Source organism: Oryctolagus cuniculus, chromosome 11, assembly GCF_051225735.1.
Source record: "Oryctolagus cuniculus isolate XC-2025 breed Fujian yellow rabbit chromosome 11, ASM5122573v1, whole genome shotgun sequence".
NCBI classification, from domain to species: Eukaryota; Metazoa; Chordata; class Mammalia; order Lagomorpha; family Leporidae; genus Oryctolagus; species Oryctolagus cuniculus.
In genome coordinates this window covers 14300737-14320470 of record NC_142877.1, presented here as the reverse complement: position 1 = coordinate 14320470, position 19734 = coordinate 14300737, and the positions used below count along the sequence as shown (strand labels likewise).

Sequence of the window (19734 nt, the reverse complement as noted above, 5' to 3'; positions counted from 1 at the left end):
GTGCGTCCTTGCCCTTATGAGGCTGGAGAGCCAGACCAAGTCTTCCCGTCAAAGGCACACCCAGGCAAAGGTCAGCAGGAGCCTACCGGCTCTGTTGGGGCAGGGAAGCCAGTTTCCATGGGAAGCAAGGGCTTGGAATTGTTATAAAGTGGCCTGCGTCCCAAACCAATTGAGGCTGTGTGCTCTGAGCCTCGTTGCTCCGTCGGAGGCTACCCGCTTTGCCTTGCTCTGCTGTTCCACACCGGCTGGGACCCGGGTCGCTCGGTGGCCCAGGTGGAATGGCTTAGTCCACAATAAGGTGGATGCGGTCCCGACAGTGCAAGAGCCAGTGTCGTGGCGGCCCTTCGTGGCCTCCCGTTCTCCCGCGGAGCCCTCAGCAAGGCCGGGTCGGTCCTCCGAGCGCACGGGTGGGACTGGGTCAGGCGGTGCTGAGGACGACTCCCGGGGGGCAGCGTGTCTGTGAGGTCCTGTGCAATCCTTGGCAAGAGACGCTGTCCGCCTTTGTAGAGACGGACGACGGGGCCTTGGCGGAACGGTCCCTGCGGAGATGAGAGCAGCCGCGGGGAGCGCCGAGCCGGGCTGCCGGCGGTGGGGTCGCGGTTGTCCCACCTGCGGCTTCTGATCGCTGAGGGCGCCCAGGTGAGCCGCGCGCCGCGGTTGCTGCGCAGGCCCCGGGCGGTAAAGGGAAGGCGCGGGCGGGCGCTCGCGAGCGGAGGGACCGGCGTCCGCGCCGCCGCTTGCCAGGCTCCCGCCCCGGAGAGCGCGGGGCCGCCCGCTGGATCCGCTCCTCGTTGTCCCCGCAGCCCCGGCCCCTGCCCACCATGAACGCCGGCGGCTCGGGTTACCCACTCGCCTCGCTCTACGTGGGCGACCTGCACCCCGATGTGACTGAGGCCATGCTCTACGACACCTTCTCGCCCGCCGGCCCCATCCTGTCCATCCGCGTGTGCCGCGACGTGGCCACCCGGCGCTCGCTGGGCTATGCCTACATCAACTTCCAGCAGCCGGCCGACGGTGAGCCCGCCCGGGGGCGGGGGGGGCCTCCAGCGCGGCCACCGGCCACTTGCAGCCAGGGAAACAGGCCCAGAGAGATCCAGGGCGTTGGAGCCCCGAGGCAGGAACTGGCCGTTACCGTGTGGTTTGCTGGTATTTTGCTCCACTTTACCAAGGGGGCAGATTAAGGCCGAGAGAAAACAGCAAAGGGCTTTGGGGTCAGGCAGACCACGGACAGAAACCCAGCAGCTGTGTGACTTTGAGCCAGTTGCTCAGCCCCTCTGGGCCTCAGTTGCCTTCTGGAAGGGGGCAGGGGAGGGTCTTCCGTGCTTTCTAGAGCAGCGTGAGGCTGAGAGATTCCCAGCACCTGGGGAAGAGGCTCCGGGCGCAGCTGGTGAGCCCGGCAGGTGTGAGGTCTGCGGCCGCAAAGCTGCGCCCCCAGTGTCCAAGGCGCGGGCTGGCTCAGAGTGGTCGCGTGAGGGATGGGCTTGGCACACGCGCGTGTCTGGGCGTTTCTGAGAAGAGTAGAGACAGTAAAGATGAAAAGCCCCGGATTCGGGATGTTAGCCGTGCAGCTCTTCACCCGTGAAATGGGCCTACGGCTTATCCTCCCAAAGCCGGGGGGAAGCTGGGGACGCTTACGTGACCACCTAAGAGGAATACCCGTGGCTGCCCTGGTCGGAAACCACCCAAGACGGTCTGTCCCAGCCAAGTTCAAGCGAGGGAGCCCTTGCCCCAGGTGTTCTGGGTGGGAGGGGAAGGTCCCCTGTGTGTGAGGCCCAGCTGGATTCCCGGGCGCCCCCCCCTCCCCGCCCCGTCTTTCCCCAGGCCCTGCCCTTCTTGCGACTTCATGGGGGTGGGGGAGGGGGGCTTTGGCTGTGGCTGTGGCTGCTCAGGCGAGAGGGGAACCCAGGCTCCCAGACACAGGCTGCACGCTGCTCCCCACAGCCCTGCTCTGTGCCCTGGAACTCAGCAGGGGACACGGCGCAGCATGTTAGCTGGGGGAGGGCTGGACTGAGGCAGTGGCAGGAGGGTGGGCACCAGGCAGGTGCCGCGTACAAGCAAGGCACCTTGTGGACTTTACTGAGTTTTGAGTTTGCCCAACGAGCCGGAGGTAGGTGTGGGGACGCCGGTGGTATCATCATCATCCCCACTTTATAGCTGAGGCTCAGGTGACGGGCGCTTCCCTCCCAGCCAGACTGCTCGGCGTGGAATCTCACCCGGCTGTTCGGCACCTCCGGGCTTCAGTGTGTCTGCCTGCTGCCACCTCATGGGGGGCAGTCCCCTTTACGCTCTGGTCTGCCCAGCGTGCACCTGGCTCTGCCACTGACCTTTCACTTTTCTTAAGATTGGTTTATTTGAAAAGCAGAGTTACAGAGAGATAGGGAGAGACAGAAAGACCTTCCATTCGCTGGTTCATGCCCCAAATGGCTGCAATGGCCAGGGCTGGACCAGATGCAAGCCAGGAGCCTGGGACATTCCCCAGGTGCATTAGCAGGGGGCTGGATTAGAGTGGAGCAGCCAGGACACAAACAGGTGCTCATATGGGATGCCAGCATGGCAGGGAGAGGCTTCAACCTGTTTATCACGCCGGCCCCAACCTTTCACTGTTTTGCCCCAACCTTTCACCATTTTGAGCCTCAATTTTCCCATCTGTACAATGGGGCTACCGTGAGGTGTGGGGTGATACCCTAACTGGAAGGTGGGAGGAGCATCACACACATCGGTCTCAGGTTATCCCTCCTGAGCCTTCAGGCCTCTCTCAGGTGCAATTCTGACAATGACCTCTTTTGTTCTGGCTCTCCGTGAGGCCCCTTGAGCATTCAGGGTGAGGAAATCCCCTAAACTTGCACCGCTCTCTCATCCCCTGGTGCAGCGGAGCGCGCCCTGGACACCATGAACTTCGAGGTGATCAAGGGCCAGCCCATCCGCATCATGTGGTCCCAGCGAGACCCGGGGCTGCGCAAGTCAGGCGTGGGCAACGTCTTCATCAAGAACCTGGAGGACTCCATCGACAACAAGGCTCTGTATGACACCTTCTCCACCTTCGGGAACATCCTCTCTTGCAAGGTGGGCGTGGCTCTCGGGGCGGGTGGGGGACCCCGATGCCCAGCTGCGCTGCACTTTGCAGGCCACCGGGCCCTCCGAGTGCTCGGGCAGCTGTCCTCTCTCTCGCTTGTATCTCGCTAGAACCTTCCGAGCGTCCCTGGGTAGCTGTCCACTCCCGCTGTGTAACCACCCCTACACTTGGGAGCTGTCAACAAGAGCCCCTTGGCCAGCACAGAGCACCCGGGCAGTTCTGCTCTTCCCTGGGCTCTCTTCTGTGCCTGTGGAGAGCTCCCAGGGCCCAGGAGAGCCTAGCCAGCCGGCGACCGGAACGTCTCTGCTTTCCTCTGTGGCCTGTCGTCCTCCGGCTGGCTGGCCCAGGCCGTTCTCCGGGCACTGGCTGCATCTCAGGGAGCAGAGTGGATGCTCACAGACCCGGCCCAGCACTGCTTCCTCTGCGTTCCATTGGCCAAAGCAAGACCAGCCATGTTCTGAGTGACAGGGAAGTAGGCATTATAGGGCTGTCTTTGTTTTGTTTTTAAACTTTTTTTTTTTTTTATTGAAAGGCGGAGTTAGAGAGAAAGAGATCTTCCATCCATTCCATCCACTAGTTCACTCCTCAGATGGCTGCAATTTCTGGATCTGGGCTGATCTGAAGCCAGGGTCCAGGAACTTCTTCCAGGTCTCCCATGTGGGTCCAATCAACTTAGTCCATCTTCTTTCCCAGACGCTTTTTTTTTTTTTTTAAAGATTTATTTATTTTAAAGGGAGAGTTATAGAGAGTCAGAGATCTTCCATCTGCTGGTTCACTCCCCAAATGGCCACAACGGCCGGAGCTGGACCAATCCAAAGCCAGGAGCCAGCAGCTTCTTCTGGGTCTCCCAATGGGTGCAGGGGCCCAAGGACTTGAGCCATCTTCTGCTTTCCCAGGCCACAGCAGAGAGCTGGATCAGAAGTGGAGCAGCGGGGGCTAGAACTGGTACCCATATGGGATGCCAGCAGTGCAGGCGGTGGCTTTACCCGCTACGCCACAGGGCTGGCCCCTGTATTGTTCAAGATTGCTTTATACTAGGATGTAAGTTCCAGGAAAGGAGGGATCTTGTGTGTAGTCACCATTGAATGGTGGTCCCTAGCATAAGGGTGTTGAACAAGTGAGCTGTTACCATTGGAGAAGGCTCTGCTCACGTCTCTGGGCGCACGGGGAGGTTGAGGGCCAGGGTCAGTGTGTCCTGTCCAGAGGGCTCAGACTGTGGGGCACCGACCCTGGATTTGGGGAGGGTAGCAGGTCAGTTACCCTGCAGCCTTTGCAGCAGCCGCCGTCTGGGGAGAATGGGAGGAGTCATGGTGGCCGCTGGGTCAGGGCTCTGTGCTGCTCTGTGCCGGGCAGCCCTCAAGTTCTCATCCGGGCCACACAGCTCCCTGTGAATGAGGGGCTGGCCCAGTGCTTGGAGGGAAAGACCGAGGCTCGAGGAGGCGCAGTAAGGAGCTAAGGGTCCTCCATGATGGAGACGGCGCTTTCCTGCCTCGGACCATCAGTGGAGGAAAGAGTCTTAAGTTTGAGATAAGTTCTTGTAATAACAGCAGGTGTATCAAACGCTACTTAAAGGGTGCTGTTTTCTACGTTACCCAACCAAATAGAGTTCTCCACCTGAGTCCCTTAAGGCATCAATAGGAGAATCCCCAAGTTGCATTTGACAACGGAGGGTCTCAGAGCAGCTTGGGGTCCCTTGTCCACAGTGGTGTGTTACAAGGGGGTGGCAGGCTCATGGCAGGGCCAGAATTTTTTTTTTCTTTTTAATTCATCATCTTTAGACTTAAGGAGCTCACAGGGGAGAGAGGGCTGAGGCAGGCTAGGGTTCCTTGGCTCCTGGCCTGGAGGCAGGCTCAGCCTCAGAAAACACAAAGGGGAACACAGTGGGGTGTGTGTGTGTGTGTGTGTGTGTGCAGTTAGCAGATCTGGTCTTGAACTTGAAGGGTGGGAAAGTGATGATCCTTGGGAACAGGAGCAGCAGGAAGAAGGCTGTGGCTGAGAGAGGCCTGGAGGCCCAGCGGGGCAGCCCGGCCCGGGGCTCATGGTTGGGAGGGAAGGGAAGCTGGGAAAAGGCCTTTGAGAGCCAGGGCCTGAGGCGGCTCAGAAGAAGCTGACTTCCCCGGGAGCAGTTAACTCTCGATCCCTTCTCCAGGCTGCGAGTCTCCTCTTGGCCACTGGGGGTTGAGGACGGGGGTCTGCATGTCTCAGGCGAGTCTCTGCAGGCCCAGCGAGACCCCGTATGGGCCTGGTCGGAAACAAGGCATCCCGGAGCTCTCGGGCTGCTTGGAGGTGGTGATGCTTGTGGGAAGAGCCAGCAGTTGGGCTCTGAGGGGGGAGGCAGAGTGACCCAGAGCCAGGGACCCAGAAGGAGAGAGCCAGGGGCTCGGCAGACGCTTCTGTAGCACAATCGGAAGAACACTAGACTCGAGTCAGCCCAGGTTGCGCCAAGCCCCGCCCAGCCACTTAGCAGCACCCGCAGCTGGTCAGACCTTGGACTTCCGGGCCAAACAGCCTGGGTTCAAATCCTGCCTCTTTCACTTCCTGGCTGTGTGACTTTGGGCCAGTCGCTGTCTCTCTCCAGGCCTAGAGCTTACCTCCTAGGGTTGTATGTGTAACAACAAGAGATACAGCCCAGAAAAGGCTGCTGGCACACTGTTAAGCTCCTAAGTGATAAGTGGTAACTAACAGATTGCTTCTACTTGCCGGTGGACCTTGGACAAGTCATTTCTTCCCATTTTCCCTCAGTGGCTCAGAGGTTAAGAATTTCCTGGAAGAGTTCCACTGGCAGATATAGGCATGCATGCCCTTCGCAGGTACTCGGGGACCCAGTTAATGTAGTTACATCTGAGTGGAGATGCTGTGTGCAGGGTTTGAGGGCGGCAGCAGGGTTTGCTGTGCAGGGCCCCCTGAAAGGCTCCGAATGCTGAGTTGTGAGTGGTAGAAGCCACTAGAGGTTAAATGAAAGGAGTTGGTCAGACTTTGAGAAAGAGCGCCCCAGTGGTTGGGGTGAGCTTGGGAGGCTGGGGTGCTCATCTGGGCAGAAAATGCCACTTGGCTGAGTTGGGGCGGAGCCATGGTCGCTTGAAATGAGGGTTGGGGTCTTAGTGCAAGTTCGACACGAGGGATGGCAACCCTGTGAACCAGAAAGGCTTGTCCTGTCCTCAAGCTGTGTCCTTGTAACTCGAGTTGGGAGGGTCGTAGGAATAGGATGTTTGTGCCTTGCAAAGAACAGACAGTTTGTTGTGAAGTAATTGGTAGTGTTTAACCAAGGTGGCAGGGAAGAAAGTGAGAAAGCAGGTGCCATCCCTTTCAGTCCTGGTCCCCTAAAGCAGTCATGAATGGGCTCCTGTGTCTGTTTTAAGTTTTCCCCTGTGTTGGGGGCGGGCATTTAGCACAGTGGTTGAGACGCCGCTGGGGACAGCCTCGTCCCATATCCGAGTGCCTGGGTTTGAGTCCACCTTCCGGCTAATGCTCACCCAGGAGGCAGCAGGTAAAGGCTCAAGTAGTTGGATCCCAGCTATCACATGGGAGACCCAGATAGAGTCCCTGGCTCCTGGCTTTGGCCTGTCCCAGCCCCGGCCACGGTGGCCATCTGGGGGAGTGATCCAGCAGATGGAAGATCTCGCTCTCTCTTTCTCTCCTCTGCCACTCTGCTGGTCTGTGGCATAGGTGAAAACTGTGTCCATTAAGTGGACACTCCCACCCCACCCCCAGTCCCACTTAATCTGCATTGCGCAAACGGATTGAGCTCATGTCTAAAACAGGGTGCTGTGTGATGTCGGGTTGTCTCCTGCATTGTCGCCTCTACCACTCTTTCCTGTCTGGACCCTCTCCCGGCCACCTCCCTGCCCTTCTCCCTGCGGCCAGGTGGTGTGCGACGAGCACGGCTCCCGGGGCTTCGGCTTCGTGCACTTTGAGACCCACGAGGCTGCGCAGCAGGCCATCCGCACCATGAACGGGATGCTGCTCAACGACCGCAAAGTGTGAGTGGGCAGCCCGGGACGGTCAGGGCCGCGGGGCGGGGGGAGGCGCTGCACCACCCCTCCCCGTCTGGCGGGCCCTGGGCACCGGGCAGCCCTTCCTCCTCCAGGTGTGGCCACGGCCTCGGCGCCTCATCTCTCGGGAACTCTCCCGTGTGACCATGGAGCTGTTGGAGGAGCGTTCTGGGTAGAAAAAGCAGTGATGGCTTTGAGATTGTAGAGGGAACAGCTAAGGCCAAATTATAACTGGACCAAATGATTTTTAGCTGTTCTTGTTTTCTCGGTATGGCTGTTACTTTTTTTCTTGAGCCCTTTATCCCCCCTCTGTTTTGTGGGATTTGGAAGCAGAAAGAAAAATAGGCATTTGCTTAGCCTACCATCTTCATATGGTTAGGTTCCATATCATCCCCACTTCACAGATGGGAACATTGAGGTGCAGATGCTGATCTCTCTGGGAGAGTCTGCTCCTGGTGGTTCCCATCCCGAGCTTTGATTCGGCCCATCTCCAGCCGCGTGGTCAGTGCTGTGGGGTGAAGGTGGCTTGGAGCTGGGAGAGGTGCAGAGAGTCAGCTTGTCCAGGGTGTCTCAGCAGCGTCCTGTCCACCTGTCTGACCAGATCGCGGTGCCCTTGGCTAGTGGCACTTCACTCAGGATTGGCCTTGCCGCTCAGCTGTCTTCAGTTCCGGATGCCTGCTACGACCTGATGGAGCTGAATGTGCTGTGGGTGCCATCAGAATTTCTTAGGCTTGGCTTGGGCTTAATCAGGGACACTTTCCTGGATGTGTTTTCATGGATTTGGAAAGTTTTTTTTTAAGATTTATTTATTTATTTGAAAGGCAGAATTACAGAGAGGCAGAGACACACAGAGAGAGAGAGAGGTCTTCCATCTGCTGGTTCACTCCCCAAATGGCTGCAACAGCCAAAGCTGAGCTGATCCGAAGTCAGGAGCCAGGAGCTTCTTCCAGATCTCCCACGCAGGTGCAGGAGCCCAGGGATTTGGGCCATCTTCTACAGCTTTCCCAGGGCATAGCAGAGAGCTGGATCGGAAGTGCAGCAGCTGTGACTTGAACCGGCGCCCAAATGGGATGCCGGCACTGCGGATGGCAGCTTTACGTCACTCTGCCAGCCCCGGGAAAGTGTGTGTGTGTGTGTGTTTGTGTGTGTTTTAAGATTTATTTATTTATTTGAAAGAGTTACACAGAGGAGGAGAGGCAGAGAGAGAGAGAGAGCGAGCGAGAGAGAGAGAGCGCGCACGAGGGCGAGAGAGGGCTTCCATCCACTGGTTCACTCCCCAGTTGGCTGCAATTGGCTGGAGCTGTGCCAGTCTGAAGCCAGGAGCCAGGAGCTTCCTCTGGGTCTTCCACGCAAGTGCAGGGCCCCAAGGACTTGGGCTGTCTTCTGCTTTCCCAGGCCACAGCAGAGAGCTAGATTGGAAGTGGAGTGGCCAGGATATGAACAGGCACCCATTTGGGATGCCAGCACTGCAGGCAGCGGCTTTACCCACTGTGCCACAATGCTGGCCCCAGAAAGTAATTTTTAAAATAAATATTGCTGTGACTCTACACCCCCTTAGTGACACTGGTAGTGACTGTGTTGGATCACTTCTGCTTTTCCAGTGCACCCTAGGCTTGCCAAAGGAGTAAGTCCTGTGACCTGAGTTTGATCCCCTATTAGAGGAATCAACATTGGGGGCCAGCGCCGTGGCTCACTTGGTTAATCCTCTGCCTGTGGTGCCGGCATCCCATATGGGCGCCGGATTCTGTCCCGGTTGCCCCTCTTCCAGTCCAGGTCTCTGCTGTGGCCCGGGAGTGCAGTGGAGGATGGCCCAAGTGCTTGGGCCCTGCACCCGCGTGGGAGACCAGGAGGAAGCACCTGGCTCCTGGCTTCAGATCAGCGTAGCTCTGGCTGTGGCGGCCATTTGGGGGTGAACCAGCAGAAGGAAGACCTTTCTCCTGTCTCTCTCACTGTCTAACGCTGTCAAATAAATTTAAAAAAAGAAAAAAGAAGAAGAAGCAACACAGAGGCTCAGGGAGGTTGAGTAATGTGCCCAGGGCCCCACAGGTCACACCAGCTACGGCAGAGCCCTTGTCTCTCTGACTTTCTGCCTGCACGCTCAGCTGCCTGGTGGACAGTCTTAGTTCTGCATGGGTTTGTCCCAGGAATGAAGTCTTGTCCCCACTCTTGCTGGGGACAAGCTTGGAACAAGGCATCTTGGCTGTTGGAGGTAGTGGACATTGGGTGGCTGCCGGGCCTCCTCACGAGGGGCGTGGAAGCTGGTGAAAGGGCCCCGGTGGCCCAAGGGGTCTAGGGTTGCTGGGTGGGTCAGGGGTGGGCCGGGGTGGCTGGTGGCTGGCAGCTGCCTAACCTGCTGTTGCGTCCGCAGCTTCGTCGGCCACTTCAAGTCCCGCCGGGAGCGGGAGGCGGAGCTGGGGGCACGGGCCCTGGAGTTCACCAACATCTACGTGAAGAACCTCCGGGCGGACGTGGATGAGCGGTGCCTGCAGGACCTCTTCTCCCAGTTTGGTGGGTGTGTTCCCCGAGGGAGGAGGGGCCCACTCTGTCTCCTCTTCTGCTCCCAGGTCTGGCAGGGAGGAGGGGCCCTCCCGGGGCTTCCTGAGGGCTTGTGCAAGGGGAGGCCCCCCCACTCCGTGGGGCTACCCAGCCTCTCCCTTGAGCCAGCTTGGTGCTTCTCAGGAAAGATGCTGAGTGTGAAGGTGATGAGGGACAGCAGCGGCCACTCCCGGGGCTTTGGCTTCGTCAACTTTGAGAAGCACGAGGAAGCGCAGAAGGTAGGAGCCTCCCCGTGGCTCTGTTCCAGGGATCCAGGCCCAGGAAGGAGGCGATCAGGAGTAGGGGGCTCCGGCTGCCCGCAGAGGGGGAGGAAAGTCCCTCTCCGGCCTGGGCCGATGCGGGTGGAGAGTCCCTGGTGCGGGCTTGTGGTGCAGAGGCCAGAGCTTGTCCCCTGCCCACTTCTCATTAACACGGTGTCGGATCGCAAGTGCTGAGTCAGCATGCTCGCGGCTCTGACTTCTGCTGCGTTGTGTGGATAAAGTCAATGACAAACCCACGCGGAGGGGATCGGAGAGAAGTCGCAGGAGACGCAGGGTTCTGTGCGTCCGCCTTGGGGTCCGGCAGGCCGAGGCCAGTCAAGACAGCAGTGCTGGTCACGAGCGGATCCCTCGCGGTTGCCAGCTTGGATTCTCCTGTTCTGGGAATTCCAACGTGAAGTGAAGCGTGCGGATTATGCTGCTGGGCCATTTTGAAAGAATTATGCTTGCTGCTTGGTTCACGTGGACGTACACATAGAAGCCTCTATGCCTTAATAGATTACAAAATAATAACATTTCTCTAGCAGTTGTGGTCCAAAGCAACACTAGGTGGAAGGCACAGTTTCTTTTTTAAAAGATTTATATATTTATTTGAAAGTCAGAGTTATACAGAGAGAGGAGGAGAGGCAGAGAGAGAGAGAGAGAGAGAGAGAGAGAGAGAGAGAGAGAGAGATCTTCCATCTGCTGGTTCACTCCCCAATGGCGACAACGGCCGGAGCTGCGCTGATCCTAAGCCAGGAGCCAGGAGTTTCTTCCAGGTCTCCCACACGGGTACAGGAGCCCAAGGACTTGGGCCATCTTCTGCTGCTTTCTCAGGCCACAGCAGAGAGCTGGATTGGAAGTAGAGTAGCCAGGACTTGAACCAGCACCTCTGTGGCACTGCAGGCGGTAGCTTTATCCACTACGCCATAGCACTGGCCCCAAGGCACAGTTTCCCACCTGCCCCCACGTGTGCCCAGCCTCCCCGCTGTCATTACCATGGCCCCTCCCCGAGGGGCGTGCTTGTGCCAGTGGGTGAACTTACATGGACAGGTCATTGTCACACAGTGTGTCAATCACTCCTGGGCTCGCACCTGGTGTCGCCTGTTCTATAGGTTTGGACGAATGTAGGCACTGCTTTGGCATTGCCCTCCGAAGCCTCGGTGCTCTGCCTGCACGTCCTCCCCGCCCCTACCTCTGAGCTTTGGACCATCCTGTAGTTATGCCCGTCCCAGACTGTCGCAGTTGGAGTCCTGCAGTGTGTAGCCTTCTCAGGTTGGCTGCTTTCACTTAGTAATGTGCATTTTAAGTGGGGAATGTTTAAGCTGTGAATATACAAAACTTGGTGAGTTTCAATTTTGTTTTTCTCTTTTTTTTTTTTTTTTTTTTTTTTTTTTTTGACAGGCAGAGTGGACAGTGAGAGAGAGAGACAGAGAGAAAGGTCTTCCTTTGCCGTTGGTTCACCCTCCAATGGCCGCCGCGGCTGGCGCGCTGCGGCCGGCGCACCGCGCTGATCCGATGGCAGGAGCCAGGAGCCAGGTGCTTCTCCTGGTCTCCCATGGGGTGCAGGGCCCAAGCACCTGGGCCATCCTCCACTGCACTCCCTGGCCACAGCAGAGAGCTGGCCTGGAAGAGGGGCAACCGGGACAGAATCCGGCGCCCCGACCGGGACTAGAACCCAGTGTGCCGGCGCCGCAAGGCAGAGGATTAGCCTAGTGAGCCGCGGCGCCGGCCCTGTTTTTCTCTTTTAAACTCTAAATTCGTGGTGTTACGTTACTTAGAACACTTTTTTTTTTTTTTTAAGATTTATTTATTTATTTGAGAGAGAGAGTTGAGAGGGAGAGACAGAGACAGAGAGAGAGAGGTCTTCCATCCGCTGGTTCACTCCCCAAATGGCTACAATGGCCAGAGCTGCACTGATCCAAAGCCAGGAGTCAGGAGCTTCTTCCAGGTCTCCCACATGAGTGCAGGGGCCCAAGGACTTGGGCCATCTTCTGCTGCTTTCCCAGCCCACAGCAGAGAGCTGGATCAGAAGTGGAGCAGCCGGGACTCAAACTGGTGCCCATATGGGATGCCAGAGTCCCACCGCGCCAGCCCCCAGTTTCATTTTTAAGATCAAGCCCTCAAATCTTTTCTCTGCATTCAGAACTTCCTCTGAAATGGTCAGGGTTTCAGTGGAGGCCTTTCTCTGGCGGCAGGTATTCGCAGCCTGCAAAGCTGCCTGATGTGCAGGGGGCCTCCCCGGCCCAGAAGATGGGGCTGGAGGCCAGGGCGGCAGCTGGAGCACACCTGGGTGGTTTCCAACGTGCTGCCCTGCTGCCCCCCAGGCTGTGGACCACATGAACGGGAAGGAGGTGAGCGGGCGGCTGCTGTACGTGGGCCGCGCCCAGAAGCGGGCGGAGCGGCAGAATGAGCTGAAGCGCAAGTTCGAGCAGGTGAAGCAGGACCGGCTGCACCGCTACCAGGTGAGGCCAGGCCTTGGGGGCGGGGCCCCCCTGAAAGCGCCTGTGCCTGGCTCAGGGTGGGAGTCAGATGAGCACTGGGTGGTCTCCACTGCCTGGCCTGTGCCGGTGGGGAAACTGGATGCAACCCAAGTGCCCAGCCAAGGCGGTGGGGGGGGGGGGTTGTTGTTGACCTTGTGGTTGGAATAATCCTATGGTTGGGACAAGTTAGCATCCCTAGTCCCTGTCCACTCAGTACCAGCTGCATCCCCTAGTCACGGACGGTCACACATCCCACACGTTCTCAATGCCCCTAGAGGAAACCCTGCTGTGGGCTGAGAATAGTTAGGCCACATCCGTTACATCCAAATGTTGGAATGTGGTGTGGCCATTCAAATTGAGTTAGTGAACTTAATTAGTATGATAGTGTGGTGCCACTTAATCTTTTTTGGGATGGGAACCCCATCTAAAATTTTTTTTAAAGATTTATTTATTTGAAAGGCAAAGTTACAGAGAAGCAGAGAGAGAGAGAGAGAGAAATCTTCCATCTGCCTGTTCACTCCCCAAATGGCTGCAAAGGTCAGAGCTGGGCTAGGCCAAAGCCTGGAGCTTGGAGCTTCTTCTGGGTCTCCCACATGGGTACAGGGGCTCAAATACTTGGACCATCTCCTGCTGCTTTCCCAGATGCATTAGCAGGGAGCTGGATCAGAAATGGAGTAGCTGGCACCCATATGGGATGCTGGCACTGCAGGCAGCTGCTTTACCCACTACACCACAGCACTGGCCCCCTATCTAAAGTTTTTAGTAAGAGTTCTAGATCCCCTATTGATAGGTGTGTGTACCCTATATGATATGTGTATACGTGCACACACACACACACACACACATACTCGGGTTTTCAATGAAGGGCTGGGGGACATTTGGCCACGTGTAGAATTTTCTGTTGTCACATGTTGGGGCTAGGGTGCTCCTGGCCTCAGTTGGCAAATACCCTACATTGCACAAGCAGTCTCCCCTGGCCCCCCAAAGAGCCCCCAAATCATGTTTTTTTTTTTTTTTTCTCATTTAGAATTTGCTCAGCACTGGTGCTGAGGCTGGGAAGCACTGGGGTACACACACACACACACACAGGCTCTGTTGTGCACAGACATTTTCTAGGGTTTCTGGAAGCACGGAAGCAAAAGTCTCACCCTGCAACCTGAGAGCAAGCTGGCAAGTGGTACAGCCGTGCAGTCCCAGTTCTGTTGTCGCTCCCACTCGTGTGTGCTTGGGAGGGCTGAGACGAGAAAGGCATGGTTGTGAAGCGCCCTTTGCTGGGAGAGGAGCACTGGCCCCCATCTCAGCTGGACCCCTCGGTCCCGTCTGCCCTTTGAGGCCTGGATGGCCTGGGACAATCGACTGGACCTGTTTGTGCTTCAAGTGGAGTCATTTGCGAAATAGGGCTAAGAGTGACCTTCTCCTAGGCTTGTTGTAAGGATTAAAAATTAAAATGCGTAAAAGCGCTTAGAGAAGCACCTGGCCCTGAGCAGGGTAAGACGCCGGGCTCCACAGCAGGCAGGCAGCGCCATGGCTGCTCATCTTACACCCCGGGCCTGGTCCACATCCCGGCCTGTGAGTGGCTCTGCCGGCTGCTACGCTGTGTCGGGTTCTCGCCGAGTTCTGTGCTTCAGTCTGCTGTAGTTCCATCTATGAGCCATGAACTACGGGGAGGCTGGGCAGAGGCTGGGACCCGCTCAGGTGGCTGAGAGCCACCAGGAGACTCCGGGGTGGTGAGCAGGTGTGCAGAGCGGTTGGGGCATGTGGGTGCTACAGGAGGCTGGACTGGCAGTGTTTCCAGTGCCCCCTGCGCCCTTGTTGGGCCCCTGACCTCCCCAAGGCAGTCTGGGGCGTGGAGGAGGCAAGAGGCAATGTAGTGACATCCCCTCCTTCCAGGGCGTGAACCTGTATGTGAAGAACCTGGATGACTCTATCGATGATGAGAAACTGAGGAAAGAGTTCTCTCCCTACGGAGTGATCACCAGTGCAAAGGTGAGGGCCACGGGCACCTCCAGGGGGTAGCCTGCCTTCTCGTCCTCTCGCCACCACCTGTGCCCCCCAACTTCGTCTCCAGCGGCTCCCAGGGAGCTACTGCTGGGACTCCCTTTCAGGGCCCGGTCTGGCCCTGTGGGCGCTTGCAGTCCATCTGCAATCTGGGCTGGGCTGGAGGGGAGGAGGGTGGACCTGTGGTCCCAGGCGTCCATCTGGACTTCCTGGGGCTCACTTTAACCTTGGTTACTGAGTGCCTGCTGTATGCCAGATTCCAGAAATGCATGTCTCAGTATTTCTGTTGACTTTGGTTGTCTGCTCTTTGCCAGGAACATAACCCTTCTGGGTCTGTTTTCCCAGCTGGAAAACAAGAGGGTTGGGCTGCATTGTTTGTCGGTCCTTCTTCCCTACGTGTTGAGCACCAACCCTGTTAGGCACCGAGATGTGACAGCTGGCCCCCAGCAGGTGTCGCAGAGCCTTGTGTGGATGAGGGCATTGAGCTTGCCGGACGGTTCTTAACTATCAAAGTTCAGGGTGCATCTGTGGGGGAGGGGCCTGGGCATGTTTCTAACGCAGGGCTCCCCGGGTGATTAAGATGACCCAGTGCCCATCCATTCACTGTGTTTCGAAGTTCTATGGGAAGCCTAGCGAGCTGTGCTCCGTGCCTCTGGTGTCTCATAGTCTAGAGAGCAAGTCAGAAGCATCAGTAACTCAAAGTTGGGGGCAGTACTGGGGGCAGAACTTGAGGAACCAGGAGGGTGGACTTCCTGGAAGAAGTGGTGGCAGCCAGCCTCCTCCGCCAGGGCTCTGAGACAGTAGACAGCCACAGGCGGGAGTGAGGACACTGTGGGAGAGATTGGTGTGGGTGAGGGGCTGAGGCCCCCGTGCAGGATGTGATGGTTGAGGTCTTAGGAAGTGATCTGGAAGCTCTTTTGCTGTATGCAAAACATTCTGCAGGAAGCCCAGTGTTCCCGGGGTCGGGGTGTGGGGCAGGCTCTAATGGTTTTTGGGCAAGGACCTTTTGAAAAACAGGACAGGAAGCCAGGGGACATGCAAATTAAGATCTCTACACTTGAGTAAGGACAGGAAGTGGCTGGTGCCTGGTGCCCAGCAGGTGCATGGGTGCTTGGTGTAGGCCAGGGCCTGAAAGCTGGTGTCTTAACCTCCATCCAACCGAGATCTAAATCCCAACCCTGCTGTCACCTTGCTGTAGGATGCAAGGTAAGTGACAGCCTCACACCCCATGCTGTGTTTACCTACCTGTAAAATGGGAGCATATGATATATTTTTGTTGCCCATATTCCTAACAGGAGGAAATGCTAATGGAAAATACAAGTGTCACTTTTTCCCACCCAAGTTCAACCAACCCCCAGCCTCCCTGAGGGGTCTGTGGGTAGCAGAGTGCTGTGGGGACATCCCTGAATCGGAAAAGTTTAAAAATAGCCCTAATCCTTACCGAGGTCTCGATCCTTGGCAAAGTCTAGAACCTTCAATGCAGAGTGGATCTGATCCACTATTGGTGGAAAGAAAGGCGCAATGCAAATAAAGCGTAGAGTTCCGTTAATAGCACCGTGGTTAAAGGAGCTAAGATGATATGGTAGCCTTGATCCACGCGTCACGTTCACCGCCAGCAGGGGAGGCTGGGACACAGAGAGACCACGCTTTGTACCGTCTTTGGAAGCCTCCTCTAAGTCTGCAGTTAGTGCCCAGTAATCAAGGTTGTTTTAAGGAAAAGGCTAAAAAGCTCTTCCCAACCTAAAGAACTTGGCTCAGAGCCTTGCACGGTGCCGAGGCTGAGCCGACGGTGTGCTGGGTGGGGGGCTCTTGGTTTCCTTTCATAGTGTATGTGTGTGTGGATCTGGCATGCAGTAGGCCTCAGCAAGCGCGGGGTCCCCGGCACGCTGGCCCTGGGGGAGGAGGGGAGCGCAGCCCCAGGGCGCCTCCTTCCCCGCCCCCAGCAACCCTTGTCTTGTCTTGCTTTTAGGTGATGACAGAGGGTGGCCACAGCAAGGGGTTTGGCTTTGTGTGTTTTTCCTCTCCAGAGGAGGCGACAAAGGCCGTGACGGAGATGAACGGGCGCATCGTGGGCACCAAGCCGCTGTATGTGGCGCTGGCGCAGCGCAAGGAGGAGCGGAAGGCCATCCTGACCAACCAGTACATGCAGCGCCTCTCCACCGTGCGGGCCCTGGGCAGCCCCTTCCTGGGCTCCTTTCAGCAGCCCTCGCGCTACTTCCTGCCCGCTGTGCCCCAGGTGATGGCCTGCTCATGGCCCCGGCCACCCCCTCCCTGACGGCCAGGTAGAGCAGCAATCACAGGCTGAAAACGCACCAGGCAGGTTGTTTCTGGCACTTGCCTTAGTTTCCCCATCTGTAAAAGGGGGCGAGAGGTTTGCTGTCTAGCAGCCTTTCCCACATTTGTCGGTGCTGTGCTGACAAAGACCCTGTGGCCAAATAAGTTTGGGAATTGCTGCATTGAGCCAAGGAAGCCTACATTTCTTTACCCATTAGCCCACCCTAAAGTGCCAACAGCTGTTAGGACTCTCTGACATGGGCACAGAGTGTATGACTTTTCCCCGGCTCAGATAGTGGGGTTTTTGGTACCATTTTTGGTACCATTGTCCACGCATGTTAATGTTCTTGGCACCATGGTTTGTGTTAGACCCTTGTGGGACGTACCGGAAGTGGAAAGATATAAGCCACCACAGGCTATCAGATGGGGAACGGGCCCTCTCCTATTAGCAGTGGCTTAGGCTGGCGTGAGTTGGAGCAAGACTGTCACTGTTTCCCCAGGCATGTGGGCTAGCTCTGCTAAGGAGGGAAGGGCCCCATCAGAGAGCTTGTCCTGTAGGGGTCAGGGCCAGTGGCCATCCTGAGATGGGAGGAGAGGCTCCTGCCCCGTCTCCTCCCCTGATGACGCCGTTTCTCACCTCCCAGCTGCACAGCCCTTCATCCTAGGTCCCGTTCTCCCCTGCAGCCTCCAGCGCAGGCGGCGTACGCTGGCTCTGCCGCCATGGCACCCATCCAGCCTGCCCCCAGGTGGTCGGCCCAGCCTCCACAACCTTCGTGTGAGTGCTCAGCCCCCTCCGCCTGGGGGTGTGGGCCGGGGGGTTAAGCCTGGTTCTGCCACTTCCCAGGGTGGGTCACTTCGCCTCTGTGGGCCCCAGTTTCCTCTCCAGCACGTGGGCCTGAGCGAGGTGTGCATAAAGCACCAGGCACAGCGGCAAGCCTGCGAAAGGTGTGCTGCGTGGCCATTATCAAGTTCTCCCCCAAAGACTTTTGTTTGACGGCTCTGAAACTTCTTGCACAGCTGAGAAAGAGAGGCTCCTGGCTGTGTTGTTGATGAACAGCCCTTCCCAATGAGAGTCAAGTTCACTCACTGGAGTGGGCGATCGGGCTGGGCACACATCTTGGGGTTATGGGCTGACACTAGTGGGCTTTGCCATGGTGGACTTCCACACTCCTCTGGGTGAATTCACGCCACTCCCAGCTGTGCCCTTTTCAATGCCCATCCCAGATGGCCTTGGAGCCTTCAGGGCCCATGGTCATGGTGCCACTCTGACTCTGCCCCCCAACCTTTTTCTTCCATGTTTTCTGTGTCACAAGTCACCTGTCCTCCAGCTGCCTCAACCGTGCGGCCACCAGGTGTGCCTCGGCGCCCCCGGGACCACATCAGCAGTGCCAGGCAGGCCTCCACCCAGGTGGCACGGCCGGTGCCTCCCACCCAAAGAGTGGGTGAGTGTGGGCAGGGCCATGAGGAAGGGGGGTGTGGGATGTTGGGACAAAGGCATGGTGCTGTGGTTGTCACTGGGGTGAGAGTTGGGACTGGTTTCCATGGTGACCTTGCTGGACACCCTTTCGGTCATCCAGGCTGATGTGTGTAGCAGGGAAGTTAGCATGGGCTCACCTGGAATCTAAAGTCGGGATGGAAACAGTGGCCCTGAGTTGTTGTGGGGATTAACCAGGGCCTGCATGCGTGTAGTAGGGACTGCAGCAGCTGGGAATGTATGAGGCTATCGACTTGGACTGAAGGCAAACACTTCTGTTGTTTCACTCAGTGGATCTTCCACATCCACTGTGTGCTGGCCCCATGCTTGGCACTGGGACATCTGAGTGAACGAGCCAGGCTCAGTCCCTGACATTAGGTTATTGCTGGGCCCTGACACCGCCCCTTCCTTCCTTCCTTCCTTCCTTCCTTCCTTCCTTCCTTCCTTCCTTCCTTCCTTCCTTCCTTCCTTCCTTCCTTCCTTCCTTCCTTCCCTCCCTCCCTCCCTCCCTCCCTCCCTCCCTCCCTCCCTCCCTCCCTCCCTCCCTCCCTCCTTCCTTCCTTCCTTCCTTCCTTCCTTCCTTCCTTCCTTATTTATTTGAAAGTCAGAATTAGAGAAAATCTTCTTTAATCCGCTGGTTCACTCCCCAGGTGGCTGCAACAGGCAGAGCTGGGCCAGGCCAAAACCAAGACCTAGGAGCTTTATTCAGGTCTCCCATGTGGGTGCAGGGCCCAAGCACCTGGGCCATCTGCTGCTGCTTTCCCAGGCCATTAGCAGGGAGCTGGATGGGAAGTGGAGCAGCCGGGACTTGGACAGGCACCCACGTGGGATGCCGGTGCTGCAGACTTTATCTGCTACGCCACAGTGCTGGCCCCTGCTTTCTTTTTATTGTAGTCAATTAACATAAAACTTCAGGTTGTAGCATGTCAGTCTCCTTCCCCTTCCATGCTGAATGATATCCCGTCATCTGGATATCCCACGTGGTGCTACCTGTCCATCCGAGGATGGGGTTCCTGGGTTGCGTCCACTCCCTGGCTGCTGTGAGTAGCGGTACTGGATACAGATATCTCTTTGAGACCCTGCTTTTGATTCTTTTTGGTCTATACCCAGAAGTGCAATTTTTGGATCATATGGTCATTTTATTTTTAATTTTTTTGAGTTTTTTTTTTTTTTGCCTATACTGGCTATACCACCTGCTATTCCCACCAAGAGTGTACCAAGTCTCCCATTTCTCCACCTCCTTGTCAATGCTTGTTTTTGGTTTTGGTTTTGTTTGTTTTCAGTTGGTTTTGAGAGTAGCCATTCCAAGCTTGCCTGTCTTTTGCAGCCAACATTGGTACCCAGACCACAGGACCCAGCGGGACGGGATGCCCTATCGCAGGCCGGCCTCTCCTGCCGTACCGATGCCCTTCAGGGGGCCACCACAGCCAGCCTATGGTAAGGCTGACCCCGCGGGCTGTGGAGGCTGGGCTCCGGCAGTCCTGGCTCACAACCTTGGCTATGGTGTTAGCCCTATGGGTCTTGGTTTTCTCTTGTTAACTTTCATTTATTAAGGTCTGCAGCTTCTAAGAGGCTAGTGGAGGGGGAAAGAGGGCCAGGGTCACAGACAGAGTGAGACAGAGAGAAAGGTCTTCCTTTCGTTGCTTCA

General features: G+C 57.0%; 1 protein-coding gene across 5 annotated transcripts in view; it reads left to right on the top strand.

Moving 5' to 3' along the window:
- Positions 1–57: 57 nt before the first annotated feature.
- The window catches only part of PABPC1L (poly(A) binding protein cytoplasmic 1 like), a 25601-nt gene continuing 5924 nt past the window's right edge, over positions 58–19734 (top strand). Inside the window, exons 1-12 of one of the 5 annotated variants that reach the window (XM_089307936.1) lie at positions 58–639; positions 804–1014; positions 2870–3063; positions 6938–7053; positions 9434–9573; positions 9745–9839; positions 12185–12322; positions 14231–14326; positions 16308–16574; positions 17297–17387; positions 17926–18054; positions 19414–19523. In XM_089307936.1, the coding sequence (XP_089164062.1) occupies positions 822–1014; positions 2870–3063; positions 6938–7053; positions 9434–9573; positions 9745–9839; positions 12185–12322; positions 14231–14326; positions 16308–16574; positions 17297–17387; positions 17926–18054; positions 19414–19523 (1569 nt within the window). In that variant the 5' untranslated portion in view covers positions 58–639; positions 804–821. The other 4 variants (XM_089307935.1, XM_089307937.1, XM_089307938.1 and 1 more) reach the window with 4 other exon arrangements.